The sequence below is a fragment of the Pelobates fuscus genome, chromosome 5 (genome assembly GCF_036172605.1).
Source record: "Pelobates fuscus isolate aPelFus1 chromosome 5, aPelFus1.pri, whole genome shotgun sequence".
NCBI lineage: Eukaryota > Metazoa > Chordata > Amphibia > Anura > Pelobatidae > Pelobates > Pelobates fuscus.
Window position 1 is genome coordinate 281,819,607 of NC_086321.1, and position 26,379 is coordinate 281,845,985.

The 26,379-nt window shown below is 42.6% G+C and overlaps 2 protein-coding genes across 2 annotated transcripts in view; one reads left to right on the forward strand and one right to left on the reverse strand.

Annotated features, from left to right (window-relative positions):
- Nucleotides 1-26,379, forward strand: part of GTPBP3 (GTP binding protein 3, mitochondrial) — a 318,683-nt gene that overhangs the window by 141,176 nt on the left and 151,128 nt on the right. The window lies entirely within an intron of this gene.
- On the reverse strand, nucleotides 7,621-24,409 carry PLVAP (plasmalemma vesicle associated protein). Its single transcript, XM_063455353.1, has 5 exons — nucleotides 23,832-24,409; nucleotides 16,809-16,908; nucleotides 13,354-14,057; nucleotides 12,670-12,697; nucleotides 7,621-8,711 (listed from the first exon to the last, which is right to left on the reverse strand). Exons 1-5 carry the CDS (start codon nucleotides 24,210-24,212, stop codon nucleotides 8,677-8,679), a joined length of 1,248 nt encoding a protein of 415 aa, XP_063311423.1. The 5' UTR covers nucleotides 24,213-24,409; the 3' UTR covers nucleotides 7,621-8,676.

A 26,379-nucleotide genomic window follows, 5' to 3' on the forward strand; every position in this document is an offset into this window, starting at 1 on the left:
ATTAAGGTAATTGTTACGTGATCCAGTAATTTTCAGTAAGAAAAAAGGTGAGTCCCTTCTCTGGAGGTGGTTGAACAGCTCCGCTGTGGGGGGGATCCCTCATCCCTTGATAGATAGCTTCTCTGGTGGTCTCTTGTGCTTGAACCGGTTGCTCACTGCTTGGGCCCCCCAGCGTCCCACATATAGCAGACCCCCTCAGTTCCACCCAGGGCTTGCCCCCGCTGTGCACCAGAGAGTCTTTCAGCGTTGTGGGCACTCAGGGTCGGGATCAGTCCGGCAGCCTCCCACCCCTGAAAAGTCCGTGGGCCTCCCGTCCCCTGCACCTCCCCAACTCCTGCTGACCTCTGTTGGAGCTCCAGTTTTTCACCCTTCTCCGGCCAAATGCTCGGCGCCGGTGCGCACCTCCCCAGCCACCGGTCCGCCGGGGGTCAGCACACTCCGGCGCTGCAGGGCTCGCAGAGTTGGGGGGGTCAGCCCCTGGACCGCCACCAAATCCTGGGGCCCCGATCGGCTCCTTGCCAGGCAGGTCTCCGCCTCGAATGGTCCCTCAATGGGATCCGGTATCCTGGGGGTCTAGGTGTCCCAGCGTGGCTCTCAGCCGTGTGTGTGCATCCGCCATCTTGGTTCCTCGTTGAAGAGGGGCCCCGCGCCACGCGGGCCTTCGCCCCCAGCCTCTGAAGGTCTGACTCATGGGCCGCGATTACCCCCACCGGCCGTGGGGGGGGGAGAGGGACCGGGCCGGCGTCCATCCCTCTCCCTCCTTTGCCTCACAAGCTCCGCCGCCTCCACATATGTGTAGGCCCTGTGTCGGTCATTCAGGCTTCACGGTTGCAGCGTGTGGAGCGGCTGCTTGTACATCGCTTGGGCTCTTCTCATATGCTGCCCCGGCTCTAGGTGCTCGCTAAAGGTAATATTTCCTATGTTTTTTTTTTGGCTTTTTGGGCTTTTTCACAGCTTTTATGCCGTTTAAGATCGGAGCTAGCGCGGATGGCTGCCGCTCTGCTCGGCGGCCCGGCCCCGCCCCCAAATGTATAGGTGTGGACATTCTTAAATTGGAAATATCTAAACTCTTTATTGATTTAAAAGTAAATATTACGTTATCTTTTTTTTTTTATTCTTTATTTTTGTAGTGCACATGCATGATACAGGCAGGTTTGAGGTGCCCAAAAGCAATCCTCAGGCGTTTCCCACGTTTAACATGCGGGGTGTATGATTAACTGGCACAATTTTTATATTTTATCAGGCTTAATTAACGTAACAGTAACGTAACATTAGCATTAATTAATTAAAGCATCGATTAAAGCGTAAGTATATACGTTATGCAAACAGGATTGGTTCATGCGTTGACTATGTTAGTTTCAATATAGATAATACAGGCAATGCAGTATATGTGATGTAGTAAACAGTTTGCCTACACTGTAAGACATGCTAGGGTAGAGTCGCTCATTATATTAGTTGTGCTTATGATTAGAAATATGTAGCTTGCGCTTAGTGCAACATGTTCGCCTCAGAAGCATAGCGGTGGAATTAACATGTTGAGAGGTTAGTAAAGGTAGCTTTATGCGATGCGGTTCCAGCTAGTGTTTAGGGTACATGCCAATCTTGCGCGTTAAACAGAAATTAATTAGTAAACAAGAAATAATTAGACATTGCTCCTAGCCCTTCGCTAGCTAAATGTACATACAAGTGTCCAGGAATATAGGAGACAGCTTGGCAGCGTATTGCAGTGCACTGAGAGTTTGTGCGGTGGTGCTGGTACTTCCTTCAGTGCTTAATAGAGGTGGTTAGGCCTCTATCCATAGTTGTTCCCTGTCAGCCGATGCCTGTTCTGCTTGGCCGTTGGTGTTGCACGTGGGTCCCTTGGATCGAGGTTCTGTCCCCTGTGTGACGCTGGGGGGAACTCCGCCTGTGTCTCTCGCCGGTTTCCAGCCTCACTGCCCTCCGATCAGCGGCACGGCCGGTGCTGTGAGCATCCAAACGTGGGGTAACACCCTGCCGGGTGGTGTCGGTTGGGGCCGCTGGGGTGCAGGCATATTGGGCATGTTGGTAGGACCCCCTCCGGGGTTTGGGTGCGCAAGTGCTGGTGCCCCAGACACCTGGCGTTGCTTCTCTCTGTGCTGGTCTCCTGTCCCGCCGGTGGGCCACTTTGGGTGTACAAGGTGGATTTCCGCCCATGTGGTGCCGGATTGCCGGGGGGAACCACGCCGCCACCTCTCTGATTGCCATCTTGTAGGGCTGTCTCTGGGCCCGGAGTTTAATCCAAAGGCTGGCGCAGATCTGGTCGAAGAACTCCCGTAAGTTCCTGGGAGGCTTAAGTAATGCACATTTTTTAGTAGGCTGTTTCAGTGCCTGTAGCGGAATGTATTAAGCCTGTCCTGTAATATTCATATAAGACTGCATTCGTTGTATTGAATTTGTGTATATATGTATAATTTCGTATGTAGGTTCGGTAGTTTCATGGGAATGAAACTACCGAACCACCAGACCACCCCAGTGAGAAGTGTGCGCCTCGTTAGGCATTCACACTTCTCCCAAACCACAGCTTAATGTATAATTGTTAATGCCTGGGTGGCCGCTGTTCGGTATACGAACCACGCGCGGCAGCCATCCTACGCATAAAAATCTCAGCGGTGTTTGGTTGTCGAGTGTCTGGAACTCAAATCGGACACTCAAACAACCGAACACCGCTGAGACCTCCAGAGCTCCGTAACTACCGAACGGAGGGACCAAACGACCTCCCATTCGGTAGAAACAAAGTACCGAACCAGGGAACTATAATGCATGTGAATTTAAGTATGGATGGCAAGGATTACTATGTGTTTTTACTGCCGAACGGAGACCGACCGCAGGGCCCAAACACATGGAACCCTTTTCGGATACTACCTCGTGTGCGGTCGGTCAAACTTCACCCTCCATCTAACTCCCAAACCCCTGGTCCGATCTGGGTGAATTTTGGATATATTCTTCACCCAGATCAGGGCTACCTGGCGGTACACTAAGATTTATGCTATGTATTGGTTTAGGGGTACATCCAGGTTTGGGGTAAATGTACAGTACAGTTAAGGGGATTATGAGTCACTCTGAGGGGAGGAGATGTGTGGGAGTTAACTGTTACTGTATTGGTTAATGTCTTAATGATTGCAAATCCCTCCCTTGCATGGGGGAATGTCTTAAAAGGAAGCTGTGGGAATAAACGTCAGTTCTGCTCCTGATGCTGTGTGTCGTCCAGTTATTGGGAGTGCTGTTGGGATATTGTTGGATTATTTTGCCTGCTGGAATTACTACTCTATGGATCTATAATACTTGTTCCTGAGCCTCACTGGGATCTTAAGTGGAGAATAGCTGTGGAATCAGCTACAGTGCCGCCATCTTGTGTGGGCCTGGACAGACCCACATTGCTTTGGACTTTGTCGCTTGGTCAGGTGCTGGTGTGGGGGTAATCGTCCCCATCGAGGACCAGGATATCCCCCGCTGGTTCAGAGGGGGGGTAGCAGGGTTGTGCTGAGATCATGCCTGTGAGCGGGTCCCGTGCCGGGAGTTTTGCCGTCACCCCCAGGCCTTAGGCTCCGCTCTGTTGTAGGCCGCATGGTCGTTCTGTGTCGTTCTGCCCCACATCGGTGCCGGACCAGTACCATTCTGTTTCTCATGGTTTTGTGAGTGGATCTCTGGTCACCGTTAGTCGCTTGCGTTAATGGGTTGATCTGTGGTGGCGTGTTTGTACTTCGTAGTGCAGGAGCTCTTAGAGTGTGCGACCGGCCAGCTTGGCTTCCAGGCCCCACCCCCCTCCAGAAAGATTTTTATTCCATTTAAATTTCCTAAAAATGTATATATTCTCTCAATATTTGACTATACATATCTTGATGGCTGTTAAACTATGTATTGCTAGAAAATGGAAACAGAATATATCTCCCTCTATAATAGAGATCAAAACACAGATTCAATATCAAGGCCTAATGGAAGAGGCGGTGTATTTTAAGGATAATTACATCAGCTTTTACAATAAGATATGGCGAAAAATGGTTTGATTATTATAAAGAATAAACTATTCAAGCCTTATGTGGCAAATTAGCCACTATTTACTGTATTGTCCTAAAGATGTGTGTATCCCTTTAAGAACCAAGTATGTGTATGCTGCATAGGTTCCATGTGAACAATAGCATTCGTATGCTGGCAGCATGAAAAACTGCCAGCATTCATACAATAGTTTCACGAACAGTGAATTTCAACACTGTTCGTGAAACAACCAAACTACCGAAGGGAGACCACACACAGGAGGTCGTGTGGCTCCCATTAAGGATTGCAACATTATTGCAATCGGTAATTAGAGGGATTCAGGGTGGCCGCCGTTCAACTACCGACCACGCGATGGTCGGCCATCTTGGATCCTTTGTTAGCCCAGCGGTATTTTGTCGTAGAGCGCCTGAAACTAAAATCGGATACTCGGCGGCACAAATACCACTGGACTTCCAAGCTGGTCGGGAGCCCCGGTCCTTCGGTAAAGTGGTTCCCTGAAGTCAATTGGTAGTTTGAAGGTAACTTAAATGTAATACTTCTTTCGTGCGGCGTTCGGTTATTTATGCTGGGATCTGAGCGGCACTTTCACGAAATGTGTGCTCAGATCCCAGCTATCTACCGAACGTCCATTCGTTCAAATGAAGGGAATATTATAAAAGTTATGTGTTTTAATGTAAAATGTCGGTTCTGCTGCACAGAGGGATAATCCACTTAACGGTATATTCCAGTGGGAGTATCCCTCTCGTCCAGTAGTGCCTGATGGGAGAAATGTTCAGAATGTTAAGTCCCCCATGTAGTCCCCTACTGTATTACCCCTGCTATCTCAGTATGTAAACCCCTTGCATGGGGACTTGCATAAATACTGGAACTGTGAATAAAGACCTCAGTTGACTCCCAGCCTATGTGTCGTCTAGTTCTTGGGAAGGATGGATTCTTACAACGCTACCAGGATTATTGTCTGCTGTATTTATTTGCCTGGATTATTTTATGCTGTTCCTGTTACCCAGCGGAGATACTGTGGATTATACTACCTCTCCGCTACACCTTATGTAATTTAACAACCCTAGCATTGATGCTTCTGTAAGATAAACACGGATAATAATACTCTGAAAGTTGCTCTAGCTATAATGAATACTTTAAAGAAGCAATATCGACTCTGTCCTTTTCCCAGATTCCGATGGCCGACCCGAAACCTTGTTTTCTTTGTTGTACGTTTTTTTTTATGTAGTTTCGTGTATATTTTAATGTAATATTTATATTTTGTGTTTATCTTATGACACAACTATTTTTCTTTAATACTTGTTTAATTTGCAAAATTATAATAAAAAAAGTATTTAAAAAAAACCAACACATTTTTATCTAATTTTAAAGTTTTGAATTATTCAAATATAGTCCCTCAAGGTTGAACTTGATGGACTTGAGTTACTATGTAACTATGTAACAGGCAAACATTTTATATTGCCTATCCATCTGCCAGTAGTTCCACTGGCTCAATTTCACCTTTGAGTAGCTTGGCAGTGAGGGTTCCCAAGTCGACATGGGTATTTTGACGTTTTATAAAGCACTTTTAAAGGAACACTATAGGGTCAGGAATACAAACTGGCATTCCTGACGCTATAGTAATAAAAACACTATTTAGGTGACCGCACCTCCTTGACCACCTTACAAACTGTTAAAGCTCACCTTTATTCCAGGGCTATGTAGGTCTGCCGGTGCTGACTCTGCTCCAATTCCACCTGATTGGCTGACATAATTAGATTTGACAATCTCAGGAGAAAGCATTGGATTGGCTGGGATCATCAATAGTGATAATGTCAGCCAAGAATGTGGGGTGGCGGAGCCAAACACCCCGCTGGCAAATCAGCATCTCCTTATAGAGATGCATTAAATCAATCAAAATAAATTAATCAATCAAAAGAGATGCATTGAATCTCCATGGGGAAAGTTCAGCGCCTCCATGCAGAGCATGGAGCCGCTGAATGTCAGTGCTTCAAAAAGCCTGCAGGGACAGGCTATAGATACTTGACGTGTTTCGCCAAAGCTGAGGATTTACTCCACCTACAGACTAGTTTATTGTTGTATCTTTTATATTCACCAACCTGTGGAGTACTTACCTTTGCCCAGCTCCTGCCACTTATCCGGTTCCTGCATATATTCTCAGGTGGGGATTGTTCCACCTAAAGTGCTTCACACCAGAGCAGGTCCTTGCTCTCGGTTACGTAAGTAGGATAATTTCCTTTCTATATTACCACATTTATATACCTACCATACCATTGGAATTCTCTTATGTTTTTTTTCATATGATGTTCATATCACCTTGAAATCAAGCTTGAAAGACCCTCTACTCATATCCATTGACGGGGATTATTCCATCCAGCCTGATACAGCTCTATAAAGTGTGAGTGTTCATTTGACCCACATCTATTTCACTTATATTTATCCACTGTATATTTGTCCCTTGCTTTTTATTCAAGATTTATGAATTAGAAGTTGGCTCTTCTTTCTTATGTATAGTTATTTTTTTCCAAGCGTTGTTCACCTCTCTTTTCTATTTTAACTAAAATGCTTATAATACTTATTTAAACAAAGCCGGTAATTAGAGTAGTTGCTTATTTCTGTTTCAGTTTTGTGTTAACAACCCTTTGTTGAGTTAAAGAATATTTCCACCTTCTGGTGTAAATTTTGCAAGTCGGTTATCTATTTTTTACATCTAATTGTTTGGTAAATAGACCTACGGACCATGTCGCTATGTTTATATATCTTTAATAAATAGGCTTTTTACAAAACCATTTTCCTCCTCCCCCCCTTGCACACACTTCCAAATATGCACAAGATACAAACTCACAGACAGAAATATTGTACATTCCCAGTTATATGCACACAGGTACACACACCAAGATATACACTCACAGATACACTTGCTCAGCTACAGATACTCATTCTCAAACACAGAGACACACAATTGCCAACACACACTTACACACAGATGCACACACATAGCTACACATTGCTTGACATACACATTCCTTTACATACACTGCAAAACACACAGATGCACACTGCAGAAATAACTAAAGAATATTTGACTTACCTTACCATACCTTTTGTTTGCTGGAGAGTGGTGTAGCATATTATTTTAAATGTTATTATTTTATAACATTTTAATACATGTTAAATGTATTATATGTATGTATGTATGCATTTTAAGATAAGGTCAGGGTCTAATGAAAGTATTTAGAAAATTGGGCAGACTAAATGGGCCAAATATCTGCCGTCACATTCAATGTTTCTATGTATTCAAAATGTACACAGCCATGTGGAGTTACTGACCAATTAGAAGAAAATTTTTTAAGACACAACAAACCAGTTGTATGGTAAAATACATTCAAGCTCAGTGAATAACCCTGTATTTGTTTGACATTTTTTCTAAACTCAAGACGGAGGTCATACTCAAACTATATATATTGCTTTTGAATCTTAACTTGACTTTTGACAAACTGTTACTTGTCCCGGATACCCAGCTGTTAGTCACGGTATGGGATTGTCACCGATCCTTTCTCATCTCATCAATTCGTGACAGCAATGACTTACAGGAAACAGCTCGTGTTACAGCGAACCATAAAATTTATTTTCAGCTTCCGTCACAGCACAGAAATATTTATAAAAGGAAGAATATGCGTGTGTTTATATAGCCTCTTAAGGAAAATAGAAATGGCACAAGAAGCAAAAAAAACAGGGGTTTCCTGAACAAACGTCTCCATTTATCAGAGGAACACAAAATATCCACAAAGATTAAGTAAACAGTTAATAATATAATTAGGGAAATAAGCTGTCGGACTAGTCATCACAGGGACACTCATTGTTCTCATGTTCTTGGCAAATGATGCATGGTGGGACTTCTCTGATAATGACAGAATCTGGGCGATACACCATGGTGTCATTTTCACACTGTGTCACGACAGCTTGGTGCAGATCATTGATATAAACATATCTAACAGAGTTATTCAATAATATGTGCATTGTCAGGAAGTTACAGGTCTGTGATTGGTTTTATCTTATCAAAGATTAAACGCAAATTTTTTTGTGTAAAAAAAATAAATATTTTTTCATTAATCCATGATATTGTGGATCTAATTTAATCAAACTGATACATATAGTAGATACACATATGTCAGACTAGTTCATGTCCATATTTGAATGTATACAATTACTTAGAGTAGAAGTAGGCAACCTTTAGCAATCCAGATGTTGTGGACTACATCTCCCCTGATGCTTTGCAAGCCTATGGCTTTAACAGCATTATAGGAGATGCCCGCCGCAAGTGGAGTGCTTATGGTTGCCTATCCATGAGTTAGCGCCTTTGAAAAAAAAAAATAGGTTAAGTGAAGAACTGAATCATTATGGGAATTTATTACCTGCCCGTTTGACTGTGATTTTACTTTACGCAGAATAGACATACAGGACCTACTTCTTACAGTGCATTAACAAAATATATACATCATTATTCCAAAGTTTTCAGCCTGTTTACATTATTAAAGAATGTAATGCTTTGCCATATGGGTAAACACAAATCTTGAGTCTTTTGTCATTAATGTATGAATTGGGTGAAGGTCTTTGTAGAGGGTCACATTCAGCACGTAGATATAGCATTTAAGTTTTAGGTCACTGTCTTTTAACTTCAAGGTTGGGTTTAATACCTGCAAAGATAAATGAAACAGTTTAAATGAAGAACACATCAAATTAGCTTTGATGAACTATATTAACTTTTCAAAACTTGTGACTTTCTTGCACCTGACACCAGAAAAAAATGTATTTGGAGAAGGTCACACCAAATGCTATTTACTATCTTGTTTAACATGGTGATTTTATTATTATTATTATATACATATATTATAATTACTAGCATTTATATAGTGTCAACATTTAATGTTTAAAAAGCAATTGGATAAATACTTGCAAAAACATGATATGCAGGGATATAATGTTTAATTAGTGGGGTAATAGCTTCCTGATCCAAGGAGAGTTCTGACTGCTATTCTGGGGTCAAGAAGGATTTTTTTCCTGGTTTGTTGCAAAATTTGAAGTACTTTTTTGCCTTCTTTTGGATCAACAGCAAAAAAACAAATATGAAAAAGGCTGAACTTGATGGACATATGTCTCTTTTCAGCCTATGTAACTATATTACGCAGAGCTTGACAATTATAGAATGGGGATATTTGATATTAGATTGCCATGCTCAAACAAGTTTACAATCTATGAGGGAGGGGTAAAGACACAAAACAGAAATAACAGCATGTCAGAGGGGAGTAGCGATTGATGGATAAGAAGCTGTGTTGAAGTAAGCTAGTAAATTTGTATGTGGACCAAGCAAACAGAGAAGAGAAAGAGTGAGCTGGTCAATGGAGGTGAGGGAATTTATGTGGCAGCGAGATGAGAGAAGTGTCACCCACTCCCAGGAATATAGTAAGATTTCCTAATGAGGTGTGTTTTCAGGCACTTCTTAAATGACTGGAGGCTAGTGTAGAGTCTGATGGCATGGGTAAGGGAATTCCATGGGGATGGGGCCACCCTTGAAAATTCATGCAGATGAAAGTTGGCAGTGAGACAAGCAGACGTCAGGAGTACGAGAAGGGGAAATTTAATGAGGAGTAGAATTAGTGAGGGTTTTGCAAGTTAGTGATGGCACTTTGAATTAGAGTCTGAAGAGTACAGGAAGCCAATGTAATGATTGGCAAAGGGGTGAGGTGTGGTAGTAGCGGTCAGCCAGGAAGATGAGATATAACTCCTACTCCGCAGGAAACCACAGAAACATAGCAATTTTCTAGACATAATTGTGGTTTTTCATTCATAACTCCTATGTCTATAAAGATCTTACATATGATATCAGTCAGGCCGTCTAATGGAGCCTGATAAAGGAGGGATTCAGCAGAGAGAAGCACAATGTACTGCTATCATCTATGGAGCTGAGAGGCCAAATAAAGTTATTTAAAAAAAAAAAAAAGCTTAAGCTGGTTCTTTAAAATACCCCAAGTGGTTCTCTCACGCGTATTTGTTGCAATTCCGTTAGGGGTTATTTAAAATAAAAAGACTTTGACTACCTTAGACATGCACAGCCTTGCACGCTGTCCAGTCCCCTCACCCATTTCTTTCATTTGTTCCCTTCTGTCAGGTATATTGCTAAAAATTAAATAACTTGTCATTTATATTGTCTTTGTTTTTGCATTGTTATTTTTAAAATGAGCTTTCTTCCTCAGACTGTAGATTATATGAAAAGGACCACTATAGTGCCAGGAAAACACACTTGTTTTCCTGGCACTATAGTGCCCTGAGAGTGCCCCCACCCTCAGGTTCCCCCTCCTGCTGGGCTCTTGGGGGAGGAAGGGGTTAAACTTACCTCTTTCTCCAGCGCCGGGCGGGGAGCTCTCCTCCTCCTCTCCGCCTCCTCGGCTGAATGCGCATGCCCGGCAAGAGCCGCGCGCGCATTCAGCTAGTCTCAAAGGAAAGCATTTGCAATGCTTTTCCATGGACGCTGGTGTCTTCTCACTGTGATTTTCACAGTGAGAAGCACGCAAGCGCCTCTAGCGGCTGTCAATGAGACAGCCACTAGAGGCTGGATTAACCCTAACGTAAACACAGCAGTTTCTCTGCTATGTTTATAGAAAAAAGGGTAAATCCTAGCTGGACCAGGCACCCAGACTACTTCATTAAGCTGAAGTGGTCTGGGTGCCTATAGTGGTCCTTTAAAGAAACACTATATGGAGGGGAGTGCAATTTTTATCTGCTAGCCTTCCCCTCATTGAGAAGTATTGTCAACCTAATGTACATGCGCAGCAACCACAGCAATGCGCCAATCAAAGGCTTCTATTAGTGAAGAACCAAGTCAGAATCGGTTCTCACTGCGGAAGCATCATTTACTGGCTGTCAGGAAGACAGACACTATATGGTGATTTAGTCTCATAATGAAAACATTGTCGTAGCTTTAAAAAAAAAGTTTTGGAATCTAAACAGCACAGTCACTGCACCCAGATCACTTCATTGAGATGTAGTGGTCTGGTTCATTATAGTGATCCTTTAAACAAATTGCAACCAATTAGATGTATAATAAACCCATTTTATGTACTTGCAATAAAATATTTCTCCATAAATGCGCAATCAAAAAAAATAAGTTTAACAGAAATAAAAAATAAAAAGACAAAGAACCCCATTATTACCCTTTGGGGTGATAAGTGCCCAGTTTCCACATGTATGGGTGTGGGTGGAGGAAATCAAACACCATAAAGGGAGTTTAATCTTACTCTATCTTATGGATGGTGGGTAATATGATTCTAACATGATTCTAACAATCATACTCAATGTAAAGAAAATCCCATAGTGTTTTCTTAATGAAAATGGTTCCCTTTTTTTGCATCCTACATGTCTGGCAACATTTTGACCAGAACAAATGGTCTTCTTCAGGTATCGGTATAAAACAAAATAGTAACGTAGATCTCTTTAACGTGTGAAATGTTTTTATTATAGGCCAAAATAATGTAATAAAAACACAACTGATTTAGAAATGTTTTCCAATTCAGCTATGTGGTCTTAAATTTGCATTCCCTACACATTAATATTTTTCTAAAGTAAAGGAACACTATAGTGATTGGAATACAAACCTGTATTCCTAATGCTAAAGCGTTCTCCTCACCATTTAGATTAACCGCCACTCCCAAATCTAATTGCAAAAAAAGGACATTACTTTACTTTTTTCTAGAGTCGTGACTAAGTCCATGCAGCCACCTGAATCATCTCCAGCGATATCATGCTGACTTTTCATCTTCTTGTCCAATTCATTGATGATAATTGAGGACCATTGGGTACTAGAACTGCATGCACAGAAAGTTCCATGCTCCTCCTCTCTATAAGAAGTATTTGAGGAGTTTACCTGTGAGAGCTGAGTATGACTCAGTTCTCGCAGCAGAAGTGCCTCTAGTTGCAATTCCGTTAGGGGTTATTAAAAATAAAAAGACTTTCAAGACAACCAATAGAGGTGTGTTTATACCCTGTTGTAAAATGAATTGGTCGGTAAGTGAGGATGCGCTAGCGAGCATGCGCAAGAAAGCAGGTCTACGCTCAGGGGAATTCCCACGAACATAGACCAGTTAACTAGCACAGGGAATCCCGCGAATCTATGTTTGGAAAAACGTCCCCAAAAATAGATTAGCTCAATAGCTCTGGGAATCGCTGAAATCTATGTTTGGGGAAACTTCCCCAAACACAGATTAGCTCAATAGTGCAGGGAATCGCATAATTTTCCCCAAACATGGACCAGCTCTCCGAAGTTGGGAATCCCTTGAATCCCCACGTTAGAGAGCTGGTCGTAAGTGTGAGCCGTCATAAAACAGGTAGTTTGTAAAGTGAGGACCACCTGTATTGCAATTAAAACATTGCAGCATCTACTGAACAGCAATGTTTTACGTTGCAGGGATAAAATGACAGAAGAACTGCTCCCAGGCCACTTCATTAAGATGAATTTATCTAGGTGCCTATAGGTTTCCTATGAGAAGAACTTGAGTACTTTAGATAATGTTTTATATGTGTAAAAATACAGTGCTCTTTACTGCTTTATGTGCTAAATAATAAAGAAAATTGTTAATTTGAAATTGAAATCACACATACCCATGTTTATTCCAGGACTTGGTATATTCTGTAAAAAGAAGAAAACAAAACATATGTGGGTCACTTGCCGGAATAATAAAAGTTTGCATATAAACAACACACAATTTCTTCTTTATCCCTTGCACGTAGGGGCCTGGCTTTGGATTATGAGAAACAAAATCAACCCTGATTATATGTGGTTCATAGAGAAGTTAATACTGGGAATGAGATTGCTTTAGTGTAGAGACCCTTTTTGACATTTATAACTATAATATAGTATTGTAACAAATTATGCACCCCTTCTTTAGACTCTTCCCTTTTTCAGATGGTCCCTCTCCAATGCACAGAGTATTTTTTAATAATGCTACAGTTAACTGTTTGTTGAGAGAAGTTGGCTGGGTCCTGACAAATATATTTTGCTCATTTTAACCATTGGAAACCCACTAAAATAGCTTGGAACTATTTGCTTCAAACCAGGATTTAAGAACCATTGCTCTAAGGAAACATCAATAGATCTGTGCTTGTATCAGCTTGACCACCAGACAGAGAAGATAAGGGAGAGAGAGGGATAAAGTGTATTTATGGTCCTTTTGCTTTTGCAAACAGAAACATTGAATTGCAAAACAAGGTTATTAAGTCAGCTATTTATTGCAAAAGACATAGTGTAACTCATGCTCCATTACTCTCTCAAATAATGTGACTTACTTTTTGGCAACTCTGAACAGTTTCCATGCATGATACCAACTGCAGACTGGTTCTTGACAGAGAATCTTGTGAGTCTTTCAGGTTTCTTTCTGCCTCATCTTTCTCTAACTTCAACCTACGTTTCTCATCGTTTGCCGTCATTAAATTGGTTTCAGAGGTCTTTTGCACTTTGTCCAACTCATCTGCCTTCAACTTGGAAAGATCTTCTTTCTCTTGGCCACATTTCTTAAGGTCTTCATTGCTCCGCTGTTTGCTGACTTTCAGGTTGCTGTTCTCTTGCATGGTGGCAATGATGTCCTGCCTCAAACGAGTTAGAGCTTGGTCTATTCTAATGCTGATTTGGTCAGGCAGGGGCCTACACACCCGTAGAATGGTCTCGAGTTGTTGCTGTTGATAATTCAGGCCCAGCGAATCTGGTAAGTGTAATCTGATGGAAGTTTCAAAGCTTTGTTTCAGGTTCTCAAGTTCAATCTTAAACTTATTTTCAATAGTTGTGCAAGAACTCTTGAATAGGTCCATCTGAGCTATTAGATCAGTTTTCTCATTAGTCAACACCTTGGACTGCTGAAGGAATTTTTCTTTTTCAGTTTCAGCTTGATTCATTTTAATACGGACATAACCTACAGTTTTGTTGCAGTCTTCCTTCTGACTTCTTAGGTCTGACATAAGACGATCTTTTTCATTTTGAGCTATTAATTTTTCAACTGTTCCATAGGAGAAACATAAGAATTAGATATTAATATATCCTCAATATATTCATCTTTAAATGGCTAAATTACTAGATTATGCCACAAGACATTTATACACAAGGATAGCACTAACAGTAATACTTAACAACTAATCAACATGAAGAGCTACTTAAAAGTTGATTCAAGATAACTTAATCCATTGTTTAATTCAAATAACTGCGTCACAACATTAAATTGTTGATAGTACAAGTACAGGTCAGCTTCAAGTACCCATCTATACCTCATCTCATTCTATTTAAAAGTTGTTTGAAGGGGGGCGGAGCTTGCATGCAGACCTGATAAGACGCCATTTTCCCGACCTCCTCCCGAGTCACCCTCAATCCGTTAAATCCAGCCAAAAATACTAACAATCCACCTTGCAATCCTACTCACCCTGATCCAGCAAGTTGTGCTGAGCCGGCTGATGCCTTTTTTTCAGCCGCAGAGGCTACCTAAGCGGCGCCGCCGAGTTGAGGCCTACCGACCGCTGACGACCACAGACCTCGAGTCACTCCTGTGGAGAAACTTCCCAGACCAGCCAGGAGCAGAGCCGCTGTCACACGACCCGACCATGGGCCGCAGATCGCAGAAGTCGGCTACCGGGCCCGCCAACAGAGACATCGGGGCCATGCTCCAAAGACCGGCGCGACCCGAACCTCCTCCGCCACCGGAAGAATCCCAAAGTGAGGCCGAATCTGAACCGGAGAGGCCGGAGAGGTCGGAGACGCCGGAACGAAGGAAAACAGAGGTACTACCAAACATAGTGACAACAGCGCCCCTAAATATAGCTGCCGACGATGACTCTGCCCCGACCACAAAGGGGGACCTAAAATTACTCCTTGCCAGTATCCACAAACTACTGGACGCAGATTCCGCAAAGCTCAAATCTGAGATGCGAGAGATCAGGGAGACAGTGGGAGCAGTCACCGACAACGTACAAGACGCACACACTAAGATCACTGCAGTACAGGACACAATACTCCAACTCCAACGGAACCAAACACTCCTAATGGGGAAACTTGCAGTCATGGAGGACCGACACCGCCGAACCCACATAAAAATCAGGGGGATCCCGGCCGCGATATCGGCAGAGGAACTACCCCACTATATAAGGCGCCTCCTCGCGACTATACTGCCCCCAGCAGTGGCCCGCAAAATGAACGCTGAAAGTATATATCGTCTCCCCTCGACAAACAACACGAAATCCAACCTCGCCAGAGACGTTATTTTAAGATGCCACACCGTCCAAGACAAAATACATATTCTGCAAGCTGTTAAAGGCAAGACGCCAATTACCTTTGAGGACTCCACCTTACTATTCTTTCAAGACTTGTCAAGGGCTACCTTACTGTGGAGGAAGTCATGCGGACCCGTTACTACCCAGCTACGCTCGGCAGGCCTGCCGTATAGATGGGGAGCGGACAATTCCATAGTAGTCACACAAGCCGGTGCCGTACATGCCTTGCACACCATGGAAGAAGCAGCACCATTTCTACGAAAACTGGGCATATCAGCCGTACCGGTGACGCCAGAACAACCAGCAAGATCCTGGGACCTGAACACTGTTATACCCTTCACCCCGCGCTCCCAAGCTGTACCACCACCTGTAACATAGGACGCTATGATGAGTAACGGTACTGATCAGGAGCTGATGCGGACATTAGTGACGAAGAAGGGACTTTCGATTGAGATCACTTAACCTTATCACTTTTCGTTTTAAAATGTTGTTATTTACCTATATTTATGTTTATTTGTATATATGCTTATTCGGCACCCGCTACCCCACCACTCACCTGACGACCCCATGTAATACTTAACCGCACCACTAGTACGGGGACTGACAGGTAAAGCCCCATGACATACACCTCAATACAGGAGGTTCAACCAAGCAGACCCACTTGACCCATGGTAGGTTCCCACGAATCACATGACGTCTTACTACCCCCCCCCCCCCCCCCCCATGTCCTCCTCCAGGTCAGGGGCCCAACACCCGCCCGCACCGACACCAACAAGCTAACACACAACCGGACTAACACGAACCCAGCGACCTACATGAAACACTGACAGAGACTCAACGAGAAACGGGCGACAACTGTAACCGAGCCTGACACGCCACATATAGATGGGTCACTGATAACCAGCCTGAATCCAACTATACGGATACACCCCCAACTGACCCAAGACCCCCAGCACACCACAGCGTAACCAATTTATAGCCATCACCAGGTGGCACCACCGACGGGCTAAACCCTTGACGCCAAAGGTGACTGTGGACCTAACCAAACTGTATGCCAACATGACATCTCAAACAAAAAATAGTGTTGACGACAACCACAGCAAAGCGGAATACAGCCATGAACCGCATGTGACACAGAATACCTATCTCACCTTGAACACGCATAATATGTAACGCTTCCCTTGCTTATGAGATAGTATGATCTGTATTGATGTTGATTTACACCTGCCGTTGTGACAGGGCAAACTTGTTTGTCAAACTACAACACTGACAAAATAAAGAATTTAAAAAAAAAAAAAAAAAAAAAGTTGTTTGAAAAGCCAGCCCTAATGGATCAATTTCTCATTTTTTAACTTTAATTATGGATGAGAACAGACTGTCCTTTCATGGTGGAAGATGCGTAATAATCAATTTTATATCTCACAGTATGTGCTATGATAAACCAACTCTATTTGGCACAGATTTATCTCATTAATGTCATAGTATCTTACCAATGCAGGAATTGTTCAGCCTGTCAATACGTTCTTTACAGTTTTCACACTTTGGTGGAAGTGTTTGTAGAATCTTTGAACTCAGTGTAGTTAGTTCAATCTGATCAATAGAGAATGAAATAGTCACTTGTTCGAGAGATAACTATCATTTTATTTTCTTTACGAAGCACACAAAACAGATTATTAATTAACAATATTAGCAAGTTAGCAACAGTTACCCAGCAGTTATCCTGGCATTTTGTTTGCGTTTCTACTCCTGCTGTGTAGAATTTTAGTTATACAATGCTGTTATTATTTTATTTTTATTTTTTTAAATAAAATGTACAGGAATAGATTGTTTTAGGAGAAAGAAAATCATAGATGTGCTCATTCAGATTTAAAATTGGTGTAATAAACTATGCATCTTTTAGATTGTAAGTTTGTTTAGGCAGGGCCTTCTGCACCTACTGTTCCCATGTGTTTTTTATAATTGTTTGCCTTGCTTTATCTATTGCAGTTGAATACGTTAGCAGGGGCGGGCTGGGCCGGGGGGCAGGGAGGCAATTGCCCCCCAGGCCGCCCGAAATTATTTTAGGACCGGCCGCGGCGGGCCGGCCCTTTAAATGCTGCAGCCGCCGAGCGCTCTGTAAAGAGCGTTCAGACGGCTGCAGCAGCTTTTCCCTTCCTCCCCTCCCCTGTAGGTGGCCGAGCTGCACTCCGGTCCGCGGTCCCGGCCGGAGTGATGGGAAGGTGCACACTGAGTGTGCACTTCCTGTCAGTCCGGCCATGTACAGGAAACAGAAACTCCTGTTCCGCGCGGAACAGGAGTTTCTGTTTCCTGTACCCGGCCGGAGTGACAGGAAGGTGCACACTGAGCACCTTCCTATCACTCCGGCCGGGACCGCGGACCGGAGTGCAGCTCGGCCACCTACAGGGGAGGGGGTAAGAAGAAGGGGGGGGGGGAAGAGTAAAAAGAGGGGAGGGGGAGAGTAAAAAGAGGGCAGGGGGAGAGTAAAAAGAGGGGGGGGAGTAAAAAGAGGGGGGGAGAGTAAAAAGAGGGGGGGGGATAGTAAGAAGAGGGGAGGGAGGGGGGGAGAGTAAGAAGAGGGGAGGGGAGGGAGGGGGGGAGAGTAAGAAGAGGGGAGGGAGGGGGGGCAGAGTAAGAAGGGGGGAGTAAGAAGAGGGGAGGGGGGAGTAAGAAGAGGGGGGAGTAAGAGGGGCGGGGGGAGTAAGAAGAGGGAAGAGAGGGAGTAAGAAGAGTGAAGAGAGGGAGTAAGAAGAGGGGAGGGGGATAATAAGAGGGGGGAGTAAGAAGAAGGGGAGATAAGAAAAAGAGGGGGGTAAGAAGAAGAAGGGGGGAGTAAGAACAAGAGTGGGGAGTAATTAGAAGAAGGGGGTAAGAAGAAGAGGGGGGTAAGAAGAAGAAGAGGGGGGAGTAAGAAGAAGAGGGGGGAGTAAAAAGAAGAAGGGGTAAGAAGAAGAAGGGGGGTAAGAAGAAGAAGGGGGGTAAGAAGAAGGGGGGGTAAGAAGAAGAAGGGGGGTAAGAAGAAGAAGGAAGGGGTAAGAAGAAGAAGGAGGGTAAGAAGAAGGGGGAGTAATAAGAAGAAGGGGGTAAGAAGAACAAGGGGGGAGTAAGAAGAACACAGGGAGGAGGGGGGTAAGAAGAACACAGGGGGGGTGAGAACACACAGAGGGAGGAGTGAGAAGAACACAGGGAGGGTGGAGGGGGGATGAGAAGAGCACAGGGAGGGTGGGTGAGTGTGAGAAGAGACCGCTAGCGGAGGGTGGGGGAGAGGAGAGACCACTAAGGGGCAGGGGAGAGCTCTAAGGGACAGAAGGGACAGCTCTATAGGACAGGGGGCAAGACAGGGAGCTCTTTAACACTACGCGCACACACACACACACACAATGCATCCCTATACATACACAGAAACACACAATGCATCCCTATACATACACAGAAACACACAATGCATCCCTATACATACACAGAAACAGAACATGCTTCCCTTACACACAGAGAAACACACAATGCATCCATTACACACACACACAATGCAACCCTTACACACAAAGACAATGCATCATTTGCACACATACACAGAAACATACACTGCAAACCCTTACACACACATGCAAACACACACACTGTTTTTCTTACATACACACAGAAACACAATGCATCTCTTACACTCAATGCACACACATAGAGACACACACCCTGCATCCCTTATGCATACAAACACAGATTCACACAATGCATCCCTCACACACAACCAGAAACACATAATACATCCCTTATACACAAATACACACTGCTTCCACTACACACAAACACACTGCATCACCTGCACAAACTGGTATCCCTATACACTACATACCATAAGCACACATATTAGATAACACATAACACATCCCCTACACACTCCACTCCCTGTGAGCGAGCTCATGGGTGGGTGGAACATATAAGTGGACTTATGAGTGGGCCTTATGGGCATACTCACCGTCAGGCACTGGAGCCCAGACCTTGAGCTGTGTAAGAGGCCCCCCAAAAATGGAGCTGCTTCCAATTCTCCCAGAACGTTGAATTTTGTGACCACAGTTGCAAACAGCCTCCAGAGGTCCTGTTCTACACCAGACCAGTGGAGCCAAACTGCAGCCCATCATCATCCTCATCTAATTGTAAGTAGGCAATCTAGTATATTATTAGTGACACTAATCTATAATTTACCTCACATTAAAGGGACACTATAGCTTAATGAAGTGGTTCTGGTGTCTATAGCTGGTCCCTGCAGGCTTTTTAATGTAAACACACACTGTGTGCAGCACTGGCGTTAGTTCATATGGCAGATCATATGGGTGGGGCATTGTGATGTCACATGGGGGGGGGGGTGGCGCAATGGGCCACTTGACTGGTTTTGCCCCCCAGGCCTAAGGCCGCCAGCCCTCCCCTGTACGTTAGCACTATAAAGATAATTGTAATTATATGGCAAGAAGTCATTTTAAAATGCTCATATGTATTTAACTAATAATGTGGAAAAAATAACAACATGTAACCAATTCAATTGTGTAACTCACATGAAATGTAAATAATACCCCTTTAATGTAGTGTTAAAAAAGTTAAATTTTGTAATTGCCTTTCTTAGTGAGGTAACTATTCTCAGGAGTGGAGATACAGAACTTTTTTGTTTTGACATCTTTGGAGAAACAGGACATCTTTCTTTTAAGTACCTTTGATAGGTTTTGGTTTCATATATATGCTGTATTTTTCCTCCACATTCAAATCTCTCTAGTTTTGCTAAAAAAAAAAAAAGTCTTGCAATTTTCTGCATGTAGCCTTGCCACCCAAGCCATGCTCCTCTTTTAACAAAGCCACTTCTTTAACCCCTTAAGGACAAAACTTCTGGAACAAAAGGGAATCATGACATGTCACACATGTCATGTGTCATTAAGGGGTTAAAAGATGTAGTCTGAGTACATGCTCAGCTTAGCCAATTAGAGATCACCACAAGCTGAGTTGTTCATGTCACTTCCAAGGCATGTGCAAGGATTTTTTCCACCCTTGACAAAATGGATAGGTCACCACATTGTGCCCCTTCCTTAGAGTCTTTTTTGGTTAGGTAAACTCAGATTGCATACACTCACACACAGAAGTATATATATTTACATTGAAATGTACAATGTTGGCCATACATTTACATATTCATGTACATGCATTCACACCTACATACCTACATACAGTGGCATATCCAAGATTGAACTTAATGGCCTTTTTTCAACCGAGACAGCTATGTAACGGCAGCTCTATAATATGTACTCACATACAGATTAATAAACTTGCACAGACACATATACTGACATTTCCACACAGATATATACATTGACAGAATTACACACACAGACACACACATTGCCATATTTACACAGACAGATACATATTTCCCTTTTACCTCCCCAACTGTAAGACATAGCTCAGCATGAGAACCAGTTTTACATCAGGACACTTCAGCAGGCAGTCTGTGGAGCTCTGGCCCCCCACGTGGGTGACCTTTTTGCATTATGTAATAGGGACAGTCAATCACAACATTCCATACAGAACAGAATGTAATATGCTCAGGCAGTTAGTATAAAGCGAGAGGATAACATTCCTTCTATTCTGTATTTTGTGTAGGACTTGCATTGACCGGGCGCTGGGCTGGCCAGGAAGATTGTTTGATGCCCCCACCAACTCAGAGAGCTGCAGGGTGCACCTCAGAGATGGAGCCTGATGCAAAGCCTTATGATTGTGCTAGCCCCCGATGACTTCAACCCTGCACCTTTTCCACCTAAAACTATTTTTTAAATACTTTAAAGTTAAGAAAGGACAATACCCTGTGGGATGAATGTTGAATCAGCAGCTTAGCTCACACCAATTTCTCATTTCTCATTGGCTGAGCCAAGCTGTCTACCTTCCAATCAGGAAGATGTTTTGTGCAAAGAGATATAGGTATGCAGAAAACTGTAAGACATTTTTTCTTTTTTTTCTTTTAGCAAAACTAAAGACATTTGAATGTGAAGAAAAACACAGCATAAATACGAGACCAATATAAAGTGCCCAGAGTGTTCATTTAAAGACCTAAGATAAACACATTCTTATAAATTGTTGACCCACACCAACCCCATAGCAATAGCAGTGGTTCCCAGTTGGCCCCATGGGCTGAGGTGGAGGAAGGAGAACTTGGCCCGTATATCTACATCAAGTTATCTGTTTCTTTTATTTTATTAGTGCGTAGCCGCTGGCTACCACAGCAATGCTCTGATCCATTTTTCTGCACCAGCCGAAAGAAGCTGTCTGCACCCACTAGAGGTGCAGACAAGCTCCATTTCCCTCTGGACCACCCGGTTTCATGATTCCCTATTCCCTGGCTCAAGCTAAGCCTCAGGTAGGAGGGAATAAACTTTCTTTCATTTTTTTTTATTATTTAAACAGGTTTTTAATGCTCCTAAACCCCTGCTGCTAACTCTAATCCCAACTACAGCCCCTTATCTCTACACTACATCTTCTAACACCCACTTAACCTCCAACCCCCTTTATTACCCACTTCACTTCCAACCCCCACTACTATCCATAACCTACTGCCATTGAACCTCACTACTGCCTCTTTACCCCCATTACTCCCTCTTATCACCACTACTTTCTCTAATGCCCACTATGGCTCGTAAACACACACTACTGCCGCTATCACCCACTACTGCACCTATCCCTCCACTACAGCCTGTAACCCCCACTAAACCCAACTTCTGCCCATATCACTCACTGATACCCATAATTCCCACTACAGCCTCTATCCCCACACTACATCTTCTAATCCATCACTTCAGCTCCTTACCCACACTATAGCCTATAATCCACCCCACTACTGCCTCTAATTCCCAGTACTACCCTTGTAAACCACTATAGCCTTTATCCCCAACCACAGTCCCTATCACCAACTACAGCACCAATACACCTCTACAGCCCCTTTAACTCATTAACATTCCTAAACCCCCCTTATTGCCCCTATCCCTCATGTCCATATCACCCTCTACTGGCCCAATTCCCCACTACCGGCTGTAACCCCCACTTCAACCATACTGCTCCTAACCCTTTAGTACTACCCCTAATCCCCACTACAGCTCCCATCCTTAACTACAGCCCCTCTCTCCTCACTAGTGACCCTATCCCCCAAGTCCCACAATAGCTATATTAGGATGAGGGGCAGCTAACTTGTATCTCCCTTCCCATTTTGTACTAAATGGAAATTACACTTCTTCACACATGTATTCTTTTCATGTGTATTGTGTCTGCATGACTGACTGTGCATCTGTGTTTTTGAGAGTGCATATCTTTGTGTACGCGTGTCACTGAATATGCTCTTGTATATGTTTGTATGACTGTGAATGTTCGTATGTTTGTGTGACTGTATGTGTGTTTCTGTCAGTGCATCTTCATGTATGACTGTACGTGTCACTATGTCTGTCATTGTCTGAGGGACTAATTATTAGAGTGAATGAATAAGTGATCAGTTTGTTAACTAGTGACGCAATCTGGTCCATTGCTTTGAACTCTGAAGGGTACTGTCTCCTTAGGGAGGGAGAAACCTGCTCAATGCGAAGAAAAAAAAAAAAATATGTATGTGCATTTGTGTGAAAATTTCAGTCCTAGCTAGCAGCCCAGGACCTAAAATGTTTGAGCCCTGCTTACATGTGTCTGTGAATGTGCATGTATAGCTAAATATGTATCTGTGAGTGTATGTATGCTTGTGTATGTCTCTGTGAGAGTATATTTATGTGTGTATATGTGTATCTGTGAGTATGTCTGCATACATACATATGAAGCACACAATCACCCAACGTTATAATAGATATTCACCCTACATAACATTAATAAATAACACCCTAATCTAATGAACTGTGCATACCTATGGTTGTGGCTGCTCAGTGTATATGTAATGAATGTACTATTTTATAAGGTTTCTGACATGACAGATTTTTATACTCATCAAACATAGAAAAGCCCAATTCCACATTTAAATCTTATTTACAGAATATGATATACAAGCAGATATTATTCCTATTGACTTTTTTTCCTGTTAGACAAAATCGCCAAACTGTTTTGCCTTAATAAAGCAGAAACCGGACTCAAATATCACTTTCTATTATTACAGCTGAATACGCAATGTAACCAATTGCAACACAAAATGTGTTGCGCTTGATTAACTTTTTAACCTATATGACTAGGCAATTAACAAGGTAATTCACTAAATGCAGAATGTCCTGAAGGGGTTAACACATTTCACACAAAATTATTATGACAAAGCGGACACGAACACTGAAATCTAGTTACAGCTCCAGATCACAATGAACTTTGAAATGCAAAGATTTCGTTATGGTGTTTGTTTGTCAAATGGTACATTCAACACTGCTCTAATAATCAAAATTAATTTAATACGCTGTTTGTGGATGAAACCATCTGTAATGTTATCAAACAAAATAAACCAAAAATTTCTATCAGAATTCACTTACAATTTTTGCGTTCTTTAAAGCCAGGGTAGAGTTCAAGGTGTTCACCTCTCTCTTTTTGAATTCTAACATATTATAGAAAAAATTCCTCTCCTTCTCGAGACGGGAAATGTTAAGGGTCATCTGTTGGATGTGTCTCTCCTGTGTTTTGAGATCCCCCAATAGTTTACTGTTGAGTTTTTCTACATCACTCAGTCTGGCCTCTGTGAAAGCATGAGCATTGCCATAAACCATGAAGAGCACCAGTCCCAAGATGATGAGGAACTGGATGAGGGAAGTGAAGAGGAAAAAGTATTTCAGATAATACCAGCAGTCTTTATTTCTGGATGTTAGCATTTCTTTGGACTCCAGTCCATACTTGGCCATTACGTAGCTTTTATCCATGGTTCTTCTGTGACTGTATGCCTGAACCTCTTCTTCAGCTTCTGGTTGAAGCTCTTAATGGTCTGTGATTATTTGGTTCAAAACTCACCTCTGAAATGAGATCTTTAGCTAGTCACCTTCATTAACACAAAGAGTAAAGCCCGAGAGGCTTGGATCTTTATCTAAAAGAATGCTTGGAGCATCATTTTTATCTAGGTCCGTCATACAGGGTGGGGTCAGTAACACAACTGCTTTAACAGTCTGTTTATATTAGTTTCTTGAAATGTTTCCCAGGTCTGGCTCCTTCCTGATAGTCAGGATGCTTTGACTTCCTCGAACATATAATAACAGCCTAAGAAAATCTCTATTGTTATAATCAGTAATGAACAAGACACATTTTCACACGTAAAACCAGCATTAAGCCACCTACCATTATACTAAGCTTTATTAATTGTTTTATCCGTAAAACCGTAATATATGAGTTTTGCTGTATGGTCCATTAGGCAGTTTAGGAATATTTCCAGATACTTCTTCACAGACTGCAGTTGTTTTATGCTATTTCTGCATTTTAGGATATATATTATGACTTATAGTATATGTATCTAAATTTAGTGGTTAGCTATAAATTCTGTTAATATGATAACAAATCATTAGTGAGGACTAGAGGACTATTTGAAAAAGGACTTTGCTATCTCCAACTTCTGTAAGGTTAATGTAATAAAAAGCTTTAAACAAGGTTAAAAGAAGATGGTGATTTCACTGTCTCTCAATGTGGCCAGAGCCAAAATACCCATTAGGCGGCCAACGTGTCGTCAGCGTTCTGAGAAATTGACTGACCCCCGGAACCGCAAGAGTGGTCTTAAATTGGTCTGTAGCCAATAGGGGCGCAGACAACAACCAGGAATTCACTCTCCACTGCACCTCCAAGGATCAAGTTCATCCTTCACTGGACCACCAGGGAACGTAAGAGGGGAAGAGAGGAAACATACACACAAAACTCAGACTCCCCAACACACACATTTCAGCCACCGCAGACACATTCAGCCTCCACGTCATACAGCTAACCAACCTCTACACTCAGTGCCCTATTTAATTGAAAAATCTTCATAGTCCGTCTATCCTCATATTTACAACAGTATTGCAAAGCTTACTATTTTATCACGGCTGGCTCAACAAAAATTTTGTAAGCCAATATCTGACTTTGCTAACATATTTCCAGGTCGTAATGAATTTCCCATAACTTGACTATTCAGTTGATTTCTTTTTTTAAGTCTAGCAGTTTGTAAGAAAATAGAATGTCCAGTGGGTGGCATTGGCTGCATTGTCTAAAAATTATTATTCAACTCTTTATTTATGTAACAGATTATAACAACACATAGAAATGTTTCTTCTCTACCACTGTGGAAAAAAGTAAAATAAAATGAATAATTGATCCACCACTAGGACTAGGGGTCTCTTCCTTGTGACTGAAAGCAAGGAATTGTGCTGGATAGAATCTATATATCTCTCCAGATTTTGCAAGGTTCCTACTTTGTGTAATTAGCCCCAGGGAAATGTGCTTTTTTACAATTAATATTGCACTTTATAAATGTGAATATGTTTGGGCCCTGGGGTAGAGCACTTGGAGAGTAGAGTAGGCCAGTGCTCCACTCCACATTTTGAAGGTTGCTTGAAACTGCAGGTGAGGAGTCCAGTTCCAGAGTTTCAACCCTGATTTACCTCACCTGAAAAAGATTGTTAATTGCTGGTGCTATTAAGTACTCCCTTGCCAAAGGAGGAGTAGACATTGTGTTTGATTCCTGTGAGTGGAAAGAGAGAGCTGAAAGAACATAAAACAGTAAGGTGGATATTTATGTTTATTTATGGATATTTTGTTTTTCTTTATTTTGTTATGCTTTGTTATACTGAACTGCACATTGTTGAATTTTAGAACCACAATAAAAAGAGCAAGTCCTTTTACCTCATCCAGTGTGTTAAGTGCCTCTGAAGCCTGAAAAGACTGTGTGTAACACCGTAATCCCAGGACAAGGTATCAAAGGAAAGGAGTACTTTTATCACAGCCCTTATATTGCTAAACTCGGCGCAACCCTAATTAACAAGATAAATCTCAATGTATCTTTCCTGGTAAAAGTTCTGAACGCTTCCCGCCTGCCGGTCAGTGAAATCTTGCGCCCCCAGAGCCGGTGCG